Source organism: Platichthys flesus, chromosome 17 (assembly GCF_949316205.1).
Source record: "Platichthys flesus chromosome 17, fPlaFle2.1, whole genome shotgun sequence".
Classification (NCBI taxonomy): domain Eukaryota; kingdom Metazoa; phylum Chordata; class Actinopteri; order Pleuronectiformes; family Pleuronectidae; genus Platichthys; species Platichthys flesus.
In genome coordinates this window covers 11,690,093-11,704,253 of record NC_084961.1, presented here as the reverse complement: position 1 = coordinate 11,704,253, position 14,161 = coordinate 11,690,093, and the positions used below count along the sequence as shown (strand labels likewise).

At 42.1% G+C, this 14,161-nt stretch overlaps 2 protein-coding genes across 2 annotated transcripts; both read left to right on the top strand.

Annotated features, from left to right (window-relative positions):
* The first annotated feature begins 1,009 nt into the window (after positions 1 to 1,009).
* fam221a (family with sequence similarity 221 member A) lies at positions 1,010 to 5,797 on the top strand. The gene is made up of 6 exons (XM_062410091.1): positions 1,010 to 1,139; positions 1,265 to 1,438; positions 1,527 to 1,717; positions 1,843 to 1,916; positions 2,000 to 2,132; positions 3,129 to 5,797. The coding sequence occupies exons 1-6, from the start codon at positions 1,075 to 1,077 to the stop codon at positions 3,215 to 3,217; spliced, it is 726 nt and encodes a 241-aa protein (XP_062266075.1). The 5' UTR covers positions 1,010 to 1,074; the 3' UTR covers positions 3,218 to 5,797.
* A 5,037-nt stretch (positions 5,798 to 10,834) lies between these two features.
* On the top strand, positions 10,835 to 13,334 carry npy (neuropeptide Y). The gene is made up of 4 exons (XM_062409153.1): positions 10,835 to 11,399; positions 11,627 to 11,814; positions 12,811 to 12,900; positions 12,997 to 13,334. Exons 2-4 carry the CDS (start codon positions 11,627 to 11,629, stop codon positions 13,016 to 13,018), a joined length of 300 nt encoding a protein of 99 aa, XP_062265137.1. The 5' UTR covers positions 10,835 to 11,399; the 3' UTR covers positions 13,019 to 13,334.
* The last annotated feature ends 827 nt before the right edge of the window (positions 13,335 to 14,161 follow it).

Sequence of the window (14,161 nt, the reverse complement as noted above, 5' to 3'; positions counted from 1 at the left end):
GTAATGCCTCGTTTGACAACTTTAATTTGATGTACATTAAATCTCAGGTTTTTTCTCCTTCCACAGGATTTTTATGGACGACTATTAAGGCCAAGCAGGCGAAATAAACAGAAGATTTCTTTTTTTAATACTTCATGTTGAGAATAAAGTCAACGTGTTAAGAAAAAAGTCACATTTTAATATCATATATCGAGAATACAGTTGAAATGTCAAGCATGAAGTTGAAGTGTCAGGAATGAAGTTGAACTCAATCAGAGGAAATTTCTTATTTAATATTGAATATTGCAAATTATGTAAAAATGTCATGGAAAAAGTTGAAATGTCCCACTACAAGTCAAAGGAGCTTTGTTTTTCAATATTGCAAATACAGCCCAAATGTCAAGACTAAAGTCAAACCTAAAAGAGTTGGAATGATGATAATAAAAGTTTAAAGTTTAAATTTGAAATTAAAGTCAATTTTGTACGAATATATCAAACTACTAATACTAATGCATATGACGGCCACTACAAAATACCTTGTTGAAATGGATTTGTGAAATTTTTCTTCAGACTCACTACAAGTCTTTCTTCAGTAACAGTAATATTATGTCTCTTAGTAGAGAAACACAGTGTGATAATCAGTAATAGGTCTTTGAAGAGATTATGCACAAAACATGTTTCTTCAGAGGGAGAAGCCACACAAGCTTGGACAGATGGAACAACTGGATTTGATCATGGACCAGGGGAGTGTACTTTATTTTCAATATTTCCACTTTATTCTTGAAAATGCAACTAATTTAAGTCTTTTTTTATTTCAATTTTATCATATCAGCATTTATTTTCAACTAAAAAAGTTAAAACCTTCACAAAATTTGCTTCTCATATTTTTTCTTGTATCTGGTTCTAATACTCGTCAATAGTTTTAATTTTTACAAATACTATCGTTTTTGCATTTCTTTCCTTTTTTGCAGTACCCTTTTTGACCATTAGAGGGATGTCTAAATCCATTTCCATGGGAACCTCTCGGGAAGTAAACAGAAGTTGTTTGTTGTGTATGACGAAAAGCCCACAGGTTTCAGGTTCGGATTTCTAACCATGGAGAAGATAAGTCTCGATAAATCAGCTTTGGAAGCGGTGGATGAGTACTGCGAGTACAGAAGGTTTGTCTCAATATCAGACTGGGGGCTTTTAAAGTAGATCTAGGTTTTAGTAACCACTGGAGGGTTTAAAGTTATATTTCAAACAATAATCTTTACTGTATCTAATAGTGGTTTGTCTTTGTAAGGATTGTGGGTGATGATGATGGAGGAAGTCTGATGAGCCCAGAGCAGTATGAGGAGTACAAGAGGACGGTCCTCCCTCGACGCATGAAGAACAGGCTGTTTGTGAGCTTTGGGATGCCTGATGGTATCGACTGCAAACTGATTGGTCCAGAGACTCAGTGCTTCTGCTCACATAGGTTCTGCAATACACTGTAACACATTAAATGAGACGTTCCTCTCCCCAACATGCAGACATACATTTTTAAGTAAAATGATGTCGTCTAGGTACAAGCAACATAAGACCGAGTTTGAGGTGGTCCCCTCCGAGCGGCCTCTGGCTCTACCGTGTCAGGTGAGGGGATGTCGCTGTCCTGCCTTTCAGTATGTTCCTCGAAATGGGCCAAACCCAGTCCGCTGCAGGTGTAAGCACTTACCTCAGGACCACAGGGAAGCCATGGGACACTTGTGCAAGAAGTGTGAGTCCGAAAATGGAATAAACCAGCAAAAAATCTCTCTTACCTGGGAATAATCTCATATACAGCTACTGCTATAAAGATTATTTTCACATACCTGATTCTTGATTTAAAAAACAAAATTACAGGCAGATCCTGCTCTGGGTTCCAGTGCACCTTCATCTGTGGGTGCGGTCAGCCCAGCTCTGCCCACCAGACCCTGGTGAGAACAACTTTAAACACAGGATCTTTCTTGAGACAACTGCAAAAAATTGCAATGCCCACAGGCTTTATTTCACTTTGCAGGTTGAGACAAAATCGGAAAGGGAGTCGCGGGGTCGGCCTGTGGGCAGGGATGTCCCGTATGCTGCCATGGGGGGGCTGACGGGGTTCAGCTCCCTCCTGGACGGCTACCTCGACCTGGAGACCTGTGGCTCAGGTACCTATTTATTTGACAACCTCAAGACAATAGAAGCTACAATAACAGATCCATCCTAAAAATGGTTGTGTGTAGGATGAGAGCAGAGCTTTGCTGTCAATCTGGTATCTTGAGTCTGGAACATTCCTTGCACATGTGGTCACATGGAGCAACACCAGACTGGCAGGCACAACGGATACCAGTCAAGCTAATTCTCAGCTCAGGCTTTCTTCTATTCATCCGGCCTCTGCAAAGACGGAAGCGTAGTGGACGTGTGGGCAGGCGTTTGACAAAAGGTGAAGGAAGTTCCCGTACGAGGCATGTGAGGGCAGCAAAGAGCAGCGCAGCATCAGTGCTGGATAACCAGATTATAGGATATAAAACTACATGATTTTCATATTGCTGAGAAATTGATTATGTTATTTTAAAACGAAAAATAAAAAATGCTGTCAGAAAGCCAACGTGAGTTCATTATTTCTAACGGCTTCCTCAACGTTTGAGGGGTTATTTTCACTTCCTCTGAAAACCCAAGGCAAATTTAAATTGAATGAATGACTGAACATGCGACATTAATTACATTTATCATCCATTTGGTTGTAGGTGTGTAGTTCATTATGCATGATTTAATATGCTTTTGACTGATTATGCCACGATTTGGCTTTTGCTATCCTCACACGAAGGTGCTGAGGTAAGAGTCTAAAATCTCACATAAAAATATCCTGAATGAGACTCGCTCCCAAACATCCTGCAGAAGCTCAGGTCTGCTTGTAACCGCCATTTTCTTTTGTTTTAGAGTTTTAGGGTAATTGGAGGTGTATATACGCTATGATAAATGAATTGAAAAAAACTATAAAATATGTTCTAGGTGGTGCCTATTAGTGGTTTTATTTACCCATTCACATCAGGGGCAATTTTGTATTCACATATTTCAAATATTGTATAAGCTCCCATATCTTTATAGCACACATTATTTGTTTGTGTCCGTCCCATCTGATTTCTCTGCTCCATCTCTTCCAGATCAACACACAGAAGACAGCTGCCCGCAGACAAGCTCAGCATCAAGGGTTAACCAACCATCAACAATCAAGAAGAAACACAACCAGTAGGACATTTTTTGTCGTGAGCCGTTTGTCCTGAAACTTGAAATTGTCAGGTTGGCTAAATTATGTTGAGCATGTGTCGTTTAGGATATCGGCTGGCACTTATGAACTTGACAGTACCCCACGTCGCTGATACCTTTTTGCCGTTTTCTGAAAATGCCTCATCTCCTCATACGTGTTCCATAAATTGGTCAGTTTACACATCTGTTTGTGTGATCGATGTTCTCTTAAGCCGCCCACTCAACACGTCACCAAAATAACATCAAAACCACGCATGCTACGAGCAGCGTGTTTTAATTTGCGGATAGATGCATTGTCCCTGATTGATTAATCCCATTCCTCACGGCAGATCAGCGGTGATGAGAGCTGATTTAATCCACGCGGTGAAGAGAGAATGCAGGAGGTTTGGTTTGTCTGATTGGCGGCCCACTTTCCTGCGTCTTTTTTAATGTGCAAAATACATTTAACGGGGATCTGAGTGGGGATTCACACCCACTCATGTGTTCCCACTGTGCAGACGGGCAAGTCACACTGGATCAGCATCCACACTGGGGCTGACCAGTGCATCTCAAGTCACCTGTGTTGTAATGTATAACCTGAGGGAATGAGGGGTGTTTTTACTTGTACTTCCATCTTTGTGAGGACCAGTTTCAGCTTTTGACCTGATGAAGTGAGGACATTTCCACAAGTGTTCACTTTCTAAAATAAATTAGAGGGTTGTTTGAATTTGTTTATGGTAAGATAAGGTTCAGACATTTAGTTGTGATGGTTATGGTTAATTTAAAGGGTTTGAGTGTTAGACTGAGATAGAAGTACAAATAAGTGTGTGTGTGTGTGTGTGTGTGTGTATATGTGTGTGTGTGAGCTTAACAGGTGGTCTTAAGGGTAAGAAGTAGGGCTACGCCTGAGGCACGCCATGGATGCACCTGGGTCCCCTCCGAAAGCTGACACTTCAAATCCACCGCATATCGATGACGACTGTGGCATCAGGTTGCCACAGCATAAAGCAGCTACACGCAAATTCACAGCCGCAATCACGCTTTAAACCAATCATGTTTCCCATTCACGACTCCGAAGAGCTTTGTCGACTGTTATAATGAAGCATCCTTTAAAAAACAACAACACTTGACCTGATTCCATCGCTTACTCCTGGACATCTTTCCTCATAGAGACCCTCTGTGAGAAAAAATGAGTCAGTCAGTGGAGAATGAAAGAGTGAAAAACCAATTAATTTGAGAGGTAAAGGCCTGGCACATTAGTCTGGCACAATTGCAATTTAGGGTAATTGGCTCGCCATGGCAACCCCTCGTTCAGGAGACTACAGGTAATTTACTGTGGCGTTGCTTAGAGGGAATGACTACAACTCTTCCCTGATCCCCATGGAAACCATGCCCAGTTTGACTGACGGATCCGATGTTACAAACCAGGAGGTGAGCGCGGAAGATTAAATTGGCAATTACTGCCCAAGGAATAACTTAATTACCCCACTGACGGTCAGGGTATGCACACACTGACTGAACTGGAGACCAAGACCACACTCCCCTAATTTCCCCACAGTTTGAGAAAGAGTTAGCAAAATCTTAGGCGGGGCAAACACAGGACAAGACGGACAGGCACGGACGAATTACTTGAAACTGACAACCAGGTACAACTGAGGGGAATGATTTGGATTAAAACAGTTTAAATAATGGGCCTCAAAGCTACCTTCAAACACCATCCACTCAGATTTCCAGTGCTTCCCGCTTCTGTCTGTAGTCCCTTAGGACAGACCTTACCCTAAACCACCCGGGTCTCCCGAAAGTGTGTGCGTGTGTGTGTGTGAGATGTCCCTTTTGTCGTAGAAACAGTGGGGAGGTGACAACGCAGCGACTACAAAGAGGTTCTGCTCCGGTCCCCTCCTGCGTCAACAGACTCGAGGAGGAGGATGAGGAGCAAGTGGGGAGAGAAATGGATTTAGCTTTTTTCACAGAGCACTATGATAACAAACAGGGGGATGTTGTATAGGTTGGTTAAATCAATAATAACGACTGAATGTCAAACAAAAAGTAGGTTTAAATATAGCTTAGCAACAATATGTATATGAGGGGTTTCCACGTAGCACATGGGAGAAGTTTGCCTTTAAGGCTTTATGTGAGGGAGCTTTTTCTAACAAAGAGTTTCCACTAGAGGAAAAGGGTCAAACATAGGACTCTATTAATATAGTTGCATTTACAGGTTGACTTTTGCATCCTTTTCTCATGTGGACATAAATAGTTTTTTTTTTTTGTTAATACCTCAATAAATTATTAAAAATGTCTGGATACATGCTTTCCTGCCCTCTTGCCAAGAGAGGAGATCGATACCTCTCTTTCTGTCCCTTACAGGCCATTATCGGTAGCATGTTTACTGCCAGTGTAACAAAGGTAGCTGTCGATATTCAATTTAAGGTAAATGTGTGTATTAGGTTCAGTCTCTTATTTGAGGCTATTCCTGCTGTTTCTCGCTGTTGTCATCCTGTTTTTTAATATTCACTGAGAAGATTCACAAACCTCTCGGGTTCGAACTGGGATGTCTTTTTCTCAGGTTGCGAGATTTCCACCTTTAAGAGTTTCCCATAAAGCTTTTTAAATAAATAGAGTATAATGTGGTAACAAATACGTTTTAGTGGTGGTCGACAGATTTGCCACTGCGTATATCAAGGCAAGCCTTTGCCCTTCTTTATGCTAGGCTAAGCTAACCATCTTAGCTTTACACCGAACTGACCAATATGATATAGCATTAAAACTATTGATTGAAGACACTCTACACAAATCATGTCCATAAATCTAGATTTTTTTAAAGTTATTTTAAGGGTCAGCAGATGAGTCATCACTTTTTTAATCATCACCTGCAACCCCTCTGAACTAAGGGTTGTTCTTCCGGTTTTGATTGCTGCTGCAGTGTGAGTGTTTGAGTCAGCTCCTGATGAGGATGTCCTTGTGTTTAACCCTCTTGAGAAATTCACCCACAATGCACACCTCCAATAGCGGCCTGAATAATAACCCTTAACCTGCAAATGACTTTCATTTGCTGAAGAAAGCGTTTGGTCACACTCGGTGGCTGACTGACAGCAATTTGGGGAAAATGTGTTGAATTGAACAGAGCACACTCTTGAGAATTGATGTGTTTAACTGCTTACTAATGCAGTAGGTCGACCGCTCAACTCATACTTCCCATTATCAGCTTCCTCACCCGTGAAGCTTGTACATTACATGGTTTCTGATAGATTGGTAATGTATTAACCCAGCCGTGCTTCATCATAATAACTCTTCAGACCTAGTAGGCGGCAGATACATTCCAATCTGAACCATGACTGTGACGAGGTTCATGCATCATGACGTTCTTCTGCATTTGTGCTGCTTGTCCTCTGTGTGAATACATTAATATCCACCATAAACATAAAAGCCTGTTAAAGGATTAGGATTTTTAATGGGAGGTTTTTTTTCGGGCCTTTTTGGCTTTTTTGAGAGAAAAGAACATGTGTGGAACGGAGAAAGAGAACAGAGGGAAACCAAAAGGGCCGGGTTGGAATTGAAATTGCGGCCACTGCAGGTTATGGTGGAGGTGGTATCAAGAAACACCATTAACCCACTGACTCACTAACCAGTGTCTTATGTATTTACATATTCCATCCACTTTAAATATGCACACACTCTGCACCTTTACTGCTTTTTTGTACTTCTGGTTGGATGCTAAACTGCGTTTCGTTGTATAAGTACTTTACTGTGCATGACAATAAAGTTGAATCTAATCTAATCTAATCCTATCTAACCACTAACCACCTGCTAACTCACTTCGTAGCACATGTGCCTCCTTGAATGCATGTTTCTTGACACTACATCTGCCATAACCATCATGGATTCTCAATTTGTTACAATTTATAATCATTTTTATAATTAATGTAAGGTTAATGATTGCTTACTGAAAGAAATAACCATGTTAAAGATGTTTTTAAATCAATATATTCTTTTAAAAAGATAGAAAAAATGGTGGCATACTTAGAGAGGAAATATCACTGAATCAAAACTTTATAATTATACAGGTGAAAATCAAATCAGTGCATGTGATGACTTCCAATACACTGACATAACAGTGACAAGTCCAAACACCTGTGGTCTTAACAGGGATTAAACCAAAGTTTCGTGCCCATTGACGTACTTACAACTTTCCTCAGGTTTCCTCATGTTCAGTTCTCAGGACTCTGACCTGCACAGCTGAGCCGACCGAGCTGCCACCATCCTCTGTGTGTCTGTCAATCAACAGACCGCATATGAAGCTTCTCTTGACGTGATGTTTGTGCCGCTCTCCACCTCAGGAGCAGATGTGGTAGGGACACGTTTATGTGTCACACAGACAGACACTCTGTAAAGAGATCTCAGAAGACAGCAAGGAACATAGGGAGGAGAGGATAGAGACGGGTAAATTAAAACACTGTGGGTAGACGAGCCGACAGAACAGTCAGTGCGATCGAGGAACAAGCGAGAAAGGGAATTCTTTTCTTGTTATTTCCTCATCGAGCGGATGTCCCCTCTGTACTTACTCTGAGACAAAAATGGAGAAAAGCATGTGTGCTCTATGATTTTATGTTTGAGCAATTGCTAAAAAGGACGCTATTTTTTTTTATGTGTTGATCGCTGGCAGTGGACAGGAAGAATTATACATCTTCGGTAGACAACTTCTGTAAGAACAACCCACTTATTGTTGAGGCATTAATTGAAACTACACTGAAGCAATATTAATCTATAAACATATATCATTTACCGAAGCTACTTTACTCAGAAAAATCAATGGGCTGTATCCAATAAACCTGAAAGCATCAAACCCTCTTGACTCAAATCACCTTTAGTTGGGAGCTGCAGCCCACGACGGTAAAACAAGGGTCTGTTGTTGCTCTATCTAAGTAATGGTAGTGCTTGCTTACCAGCTGTAACAGATTGTCACCATAGGACAATAGTGAAGTCAGAGGCGGCAATTTACACGTCAGAGTTGGATGTAAAAACGAGGTAACAGCCACGAAAGGACCAACGCTGAACGAGATCGAGCCTTCTTATAATCTGCCTTCCCGGTGCGCCCGCACGCGAGACGCTACAGGCAGTCTGCTTGTCAGTATTTCCTTCTGCAGTCGTGCACACTGTAAATCGGAAAAGTGTGATTCACAGCCGCGGAAAATTACAGGCCTTTTCTCGCCTTGACAAATCCTGGGAAATCACTTATTGTCCCAAGCAGGAGGCTGAATAGGGGAGGAGAAAACTAATTTGCATTTAAACAGCTCGCTCTCTCAAAGGACTCGTTCGCCACAGAAACGATTTCTGATGACGACAAACCGAGCTCCGGGAGATTCTTCCGTTTGCCTAAAGAGCTACATATACAGCAGCAATGTATTATTATTGCATCAAATGCGGTTAAAATGATTGGTTTAATTAGCGTAAACAACCGGGAGCGTATTGAAGAAGATTGGTAGCTATCTTTTTAATAGCATTGATATCATCAAGTGCTGATATTGATCAAAATTAAGGACCATACTTCCCCTGAATCCCAATTTCGATGCTCTACTTTCACTTGTCTTCCCCTCGAGCTGAAACAGCGCCCCCTTCCTTTTTGGAGCTTCACAGAAATCCAGCAGATTTTCACCACAATCTGTGACACATCACGTTTAGACCGAAGAACCTGAAAGGGCTACATGAGTAAAAAATTTAATTAACGTCACTTTGATGAAAACTTTTGAGTCAATGGGGCATTATTTAGCTCTTGGTATTTGGTAGACGGTGGCCGTGAAGTGTTGGTGATCCTGGAAAAAAGTAACAAGAGGGGGCCACCTCCCAACAACTCCCATCAGCCATCACATGATCACATGAACGTTCACTGCTTGACAACCGCTAGAAGACAACTTTACCAAACTCCCTCGCTAACTTCTGACGTCTCTGCTTCAGCGCTGTGTGTCTTTCTCTGTTCTGCCATTTGTGTTACAACCCTGTGAGGCACTGGCTTTTGAAGATTCAGGAAGGGGATTTCAACAAATAAGAAAAAAAACAAGTGTCTCAGAAACAACTTACCAACCTTCAACCCTTTAGGTGACAATCCACTGCAAATGAGGAAGCCAATAAAAACCTTCTCCAACAACAGTGTGCTGTGGATAGCAACGATGGTGGATTTATGGATTCATCACGTTGGATCTTTTCACGCTCATGTTTTTAGCTCAAGGCAATGCTAGCAGCGAAGCTAATGGGATGGCATTGGGGGTTTATCAGACAGTTCACCAGTTTGCTCCAGGCTCAAAAACCGTATCTATTTGAGCAAAGTTTTCTTAAGAACTTTATACACAATTTGCTTTAATCTACTTGTTCATGGAATTTTACTTTAACTGAACAAATAATGGGTTTAATGAATCTCGACCTCGCCTTCTGCTGATGATTCTTGTGGCTCTATGACCGATGGGCTGATAATTCAGACGACACCTGTGGCTACGACACTAGAGAGGATGCAAACACAAACTGACCTCTCAGCTTCTTACACAGGCTTTATGCATCTATGATATTTACAGGTCACAGGCTTACGTATAGGTGCAAGCTGTTGCTTAAGAAATCGCTAGATCTATTGAAGTGAGTCACTGAGTGCGCACGTATCCCCTGAAGAGGACGAGAAGTGGGATAAATTCCTACTTGCGCTCCTCATGATTGGATCCGGACTTTGCGCTCCACATTCTTTCACTTGTGTCTCATTGCTCGTCTCCCTCTTGGCATCCTGTGCCACACAAAAAGCCCTTAAAACATCCTCTGCTCAACTTAAATAGCAGCTCTGCTGCAGACTCACGGTTTTAATAGATTATACGGCTGCCAGCCGCGGTACAAAAGGATTATGAATGGGAGTTAAATGAAGCACTTGATGATACAGATTCAGTTGAAGTGCTATTTGGGTTTTCTTATTAAGTGGGTATCTTTCAGATTGGGCCCTTCTTTGGCTGGCGTGTCTCAATATTCACATTTAGGCCTTTTGTTCAGGTTAAGTGTTGCACTCTCTCGTTCCATCAGATGGATTGAACTGCCAAATGAAATCAGTGGACCGATTCAAACGGTGTGTGAGAAAGCCGCAGTGAACATGACTCCGTCTGAGATCTGTGTATTCCACATCAGCTGAGGTATCGACTGAGGGGCTTCGTTTGGTTGGAAGGCCGCCTGTGGCAGAGTCATCTGAAGTTTGCCCACTGTGTCACATTACTGCCATTCTTCAGTGACGTCAGCAAGGATTATTGAACAAATTATGCAGAACAATCAACAGTTGATTGTGAAATGATTCATCATCTTTCTTTCTCTTAGAGAGAGAGAGACTCGTAAACAGCAAATCATCGCTGTTGGTGTCCGACTGTATCTCTGAATGCAATGGGCTGTGTTTGTGTGTGTACATGTACTCGTATATTTGCGAGGACCATATTTAGCAAAAGACCTTATAGAGTGAGGACGTTTTTGGAAAGTGATTTTGGCCGTTCCTCAAATTTTCCAGGGCTTGTTTGAGGGTTAAAATTTGGTTTTAAGATTAGGGTTAGAATTAGTTTTAGGTTAGGGTTAGGGTTAGGGTTAATGTTAGTGTCAGGCATTTAGTTGTAATAGTTGAGGTAAAGGGAGGTGTGTGTGTGCGTGTGTGTGTTTGTGTACTCACCTTCAGTTGAGACATGTCATTACATTTTCAATGCTGTCACGTAATGCAGTCCTATTTCCAAGGGGAATAATACATGTCAGATGTGCAACAGTGAGTGAGTGAACTTTTTATAGTGACTAATCCATATAATGACTCAACTCTCCATGTAATGTTCTCAAGGGACTTTGTGCAGCATCCTTCAATGTTTTTAAGAGGACGTAATCCCTAATTGGTCTCGGGAAACGAGGTTTGCTCAATCTATTTTTATTTTGTTATTTTACCTATTCCAAATAAATAAAAAAAGGTTCAGAATAAAAGAAAAAAAAAAAACACACACACACGAGCATCAGCTGTGACGTTCACATGAGGAAAACGCACTTGAGACTTGCGCTATGTGCGGGCGCAGCTCTGACGTGTTTGTCTGCAGCGCGTCTGGTGCACATGGATATAAAAGCACGCAGCTCCCACCAGGCGCCCAGAGGAGCTGAAGAGACGCACCAGGACATTGATCAAACCTCCCCCTGACCTACTGGGAATTGTGAGTATCTGGACATTTGATTCTCAGAAAATACTTCATACATTCATTTACAAACTTGTTGAAATTGTCTCCACTGGACTTTTGCTGGGAGCTGCATCGTTACTAATAATGCTGTTTTTTATTTGGACCAACTCGAGATGTATTCCTCAAGCGATTATTTGAAGCTTAAAAAGATCAATATCAGCTTAATAGATGGTAATAATTTATGCATAAAATATACTCTGCAGATGAATCCTAACTTGGTGAGCTGGCTGGGGACTCTGGGGCTCCTGCTGTGGGCGCTGCTCTGCCTGAGCGCCCTGACCGAGGGATACCCGATGAAACCGGAGAACCCCGGGGAGGACGCCCCGGCGGAGGATCTGGCCAAATACTACTCAGCCCTGAGACACTACATCAACCTCATCACGAGACAGAGGTAGGCGGACTAATCACATCTTCATATATTAGATCAGCACAGCAAATGGCACAGTGGAAGATGTCAGAATGAGGAAGTTAGAGGTCAGGTTTAAATGTATTTCCTCTTAAAATGACCGAATTGATAAAGACCTCTATCATGTATTTCATTTTGCTTCATTCTAGTATATCAATTTATGATTATTTTAATCTTATGCAAATAATGAGATTGTCTTTATCAGCTAAAAAGTAATGTTATGTTTTTCTACTTCAAGTCATTTTCTCCTAAATCCCTTAATAGTTTGCCTTATCCAAGATAAGTAGGAATTCAGTGTTTTTGGCAGGTTAAAAATGATATAGGTTATTTATTTATATGTGTATCGTTGTTTTAAAGGGACACTCCATCAACAGGTGACAGTATTGTTTATGTACGATGACAATACAGAGCTCATCTGTAAATCAGAATGACTCTGGCAGGTTGTATGGCCCCAACTTATTCCCTCTCACTTGTTTCAGCAGGAGAACACCTGCTGCCCAGTTACCTCCTGTAAATAAAAAAAAAAGAAAAGTAAAAATCTGAGGAGAACTGACTGCCTCAGCATGTGACCCCACCGTTTCAAGGTTTCCTCGGAATGTCAGGCGCTCGGATGCTGCTGCAGGCATTTAGCCACCCAGCAGGACGAGCGCACTGGCACAGCTTATCATCTGAGGGACAGAGAAAATAAAATACGACCACCCGCGAGGCAACTCCTGTCTGTGCCTGCTGGGTCTCGGTCTGACTGTGTTCACTTTTCACTGAGCTTTTGATTGGACCAAAGGCATCAGGTCATGCAGAGTTGTAGTCTCAGTAATCTGTTACCCTGCGTCTGCTTTTAAGTTCTTCTTCTTTTTCTTTCATCTGTTCTTATGCTCCAGCCAAAAGGTTGAGCTTTATATTGCAATAAATAGAAAAGTCTCATTTTAATATGTGTTTCTGCATGTGCGTCCATCTGTCCATGTGTCTCTCTTTGTGTCTCAGGTATGGGAAGAGGTCCAGTCCTGAGATTCTGGACACGCTGGTCTCGGAGCTGCTGCTGAAGGAAAGCACAGACACGCTTCCACAGTCAAGGTGTGTGTGTTTGTGTTTGTGTGTGTTGAATGAGCACAACCTCGTTGTAACCCTCACAGGAAGCGGATCCCTTGACCTTTGCCCCTGTCTCACCAGATATGACCCATCATTGTGGTGATGCTGCCATCAACGTTGAATCCACATCACTGCCGCCGCCCCGCCGCTGCTGACATTCTGACCTCTGAACCTCTGTCACGTCATTTTCCTCCTATACGCCAAGAGACCTCCCCTGCCTCCGTGCCCCTCTTACCTCTACGAGCCGCTACGCGTAATCAACCCCTCCTCCTTAACCATCGAACAGGGTCAAAACTGCTTATAGCATGTGCCATCAAATTGTAAATTGTTCACTCAGTTATCGTCTCTGACACATAAAGGTGAAGGGGGGAGGGCCACGTTGTTTGTGTTGTATAAATGTGCTATTAAAGAATCATTGTTTAAAGGAATGTTTTCCCTGGCGTCAAAATGTCAGAGCCCAATTGCACTCGGCAGATTCGAAAGGAACCGTAGAATCAGATATTAATCAGGGTGGGTCAGGATGAGATCACTGGTCCTGAATGCCACACGACACATCTCAAACACTGTGTGCTCCCCGCTGCATTAGATCGAGTTTGGGCTTGCTGTGCCACACCCGGCATAGAATGAAACTCATACTCACTTTTACCACCAGCTCATGTGGCTCCGTGAGGCCACATATCTCGGCAAGTGTTGTTTTTGGTTTATAGAACATTTTAACTGTGTCTGACAAGCATCAATGGTCCCCCATGACCAGAGAGGATAAATCAGATTAAATGGGCCAATTGGGAGGCTTATGGCGCTCTCTTGTGGCCACACTGACTCAGGCACTAAATGACTGGGAGAAGTGGCTATTTTTCAGGAGCATCATTGCAATTACATGGGTGGTCAGTCCAGGTCAACATGATGGAACCAGCACACGCACAGCACAAATCAAGCGGGTGAGAGATGCTGCAGAATCACAGGCTGAGCTGGAAATGAGACAGAAGAAGAGGACGGGTTCTTTATTCATTCACTGTCAACACCTTGATTTTTGTTCGTTCTCTCTCTCAGCTTAAAAAAATTATGCTCAGATTTAGATGAAAGGTAAAAATGTAAATTAAAAGTAAGTCTGTATGGGCATGGGGTGGGGCGGCATCCAGATCTTTATCTTAAAAGTCTCACTTGGTGATTAAGTTAATGCAAATGTGTTTCTTTATTGAATTTGTATTAATGTAGTGGACTTTACTCAATGAAATGTACCCTGTTA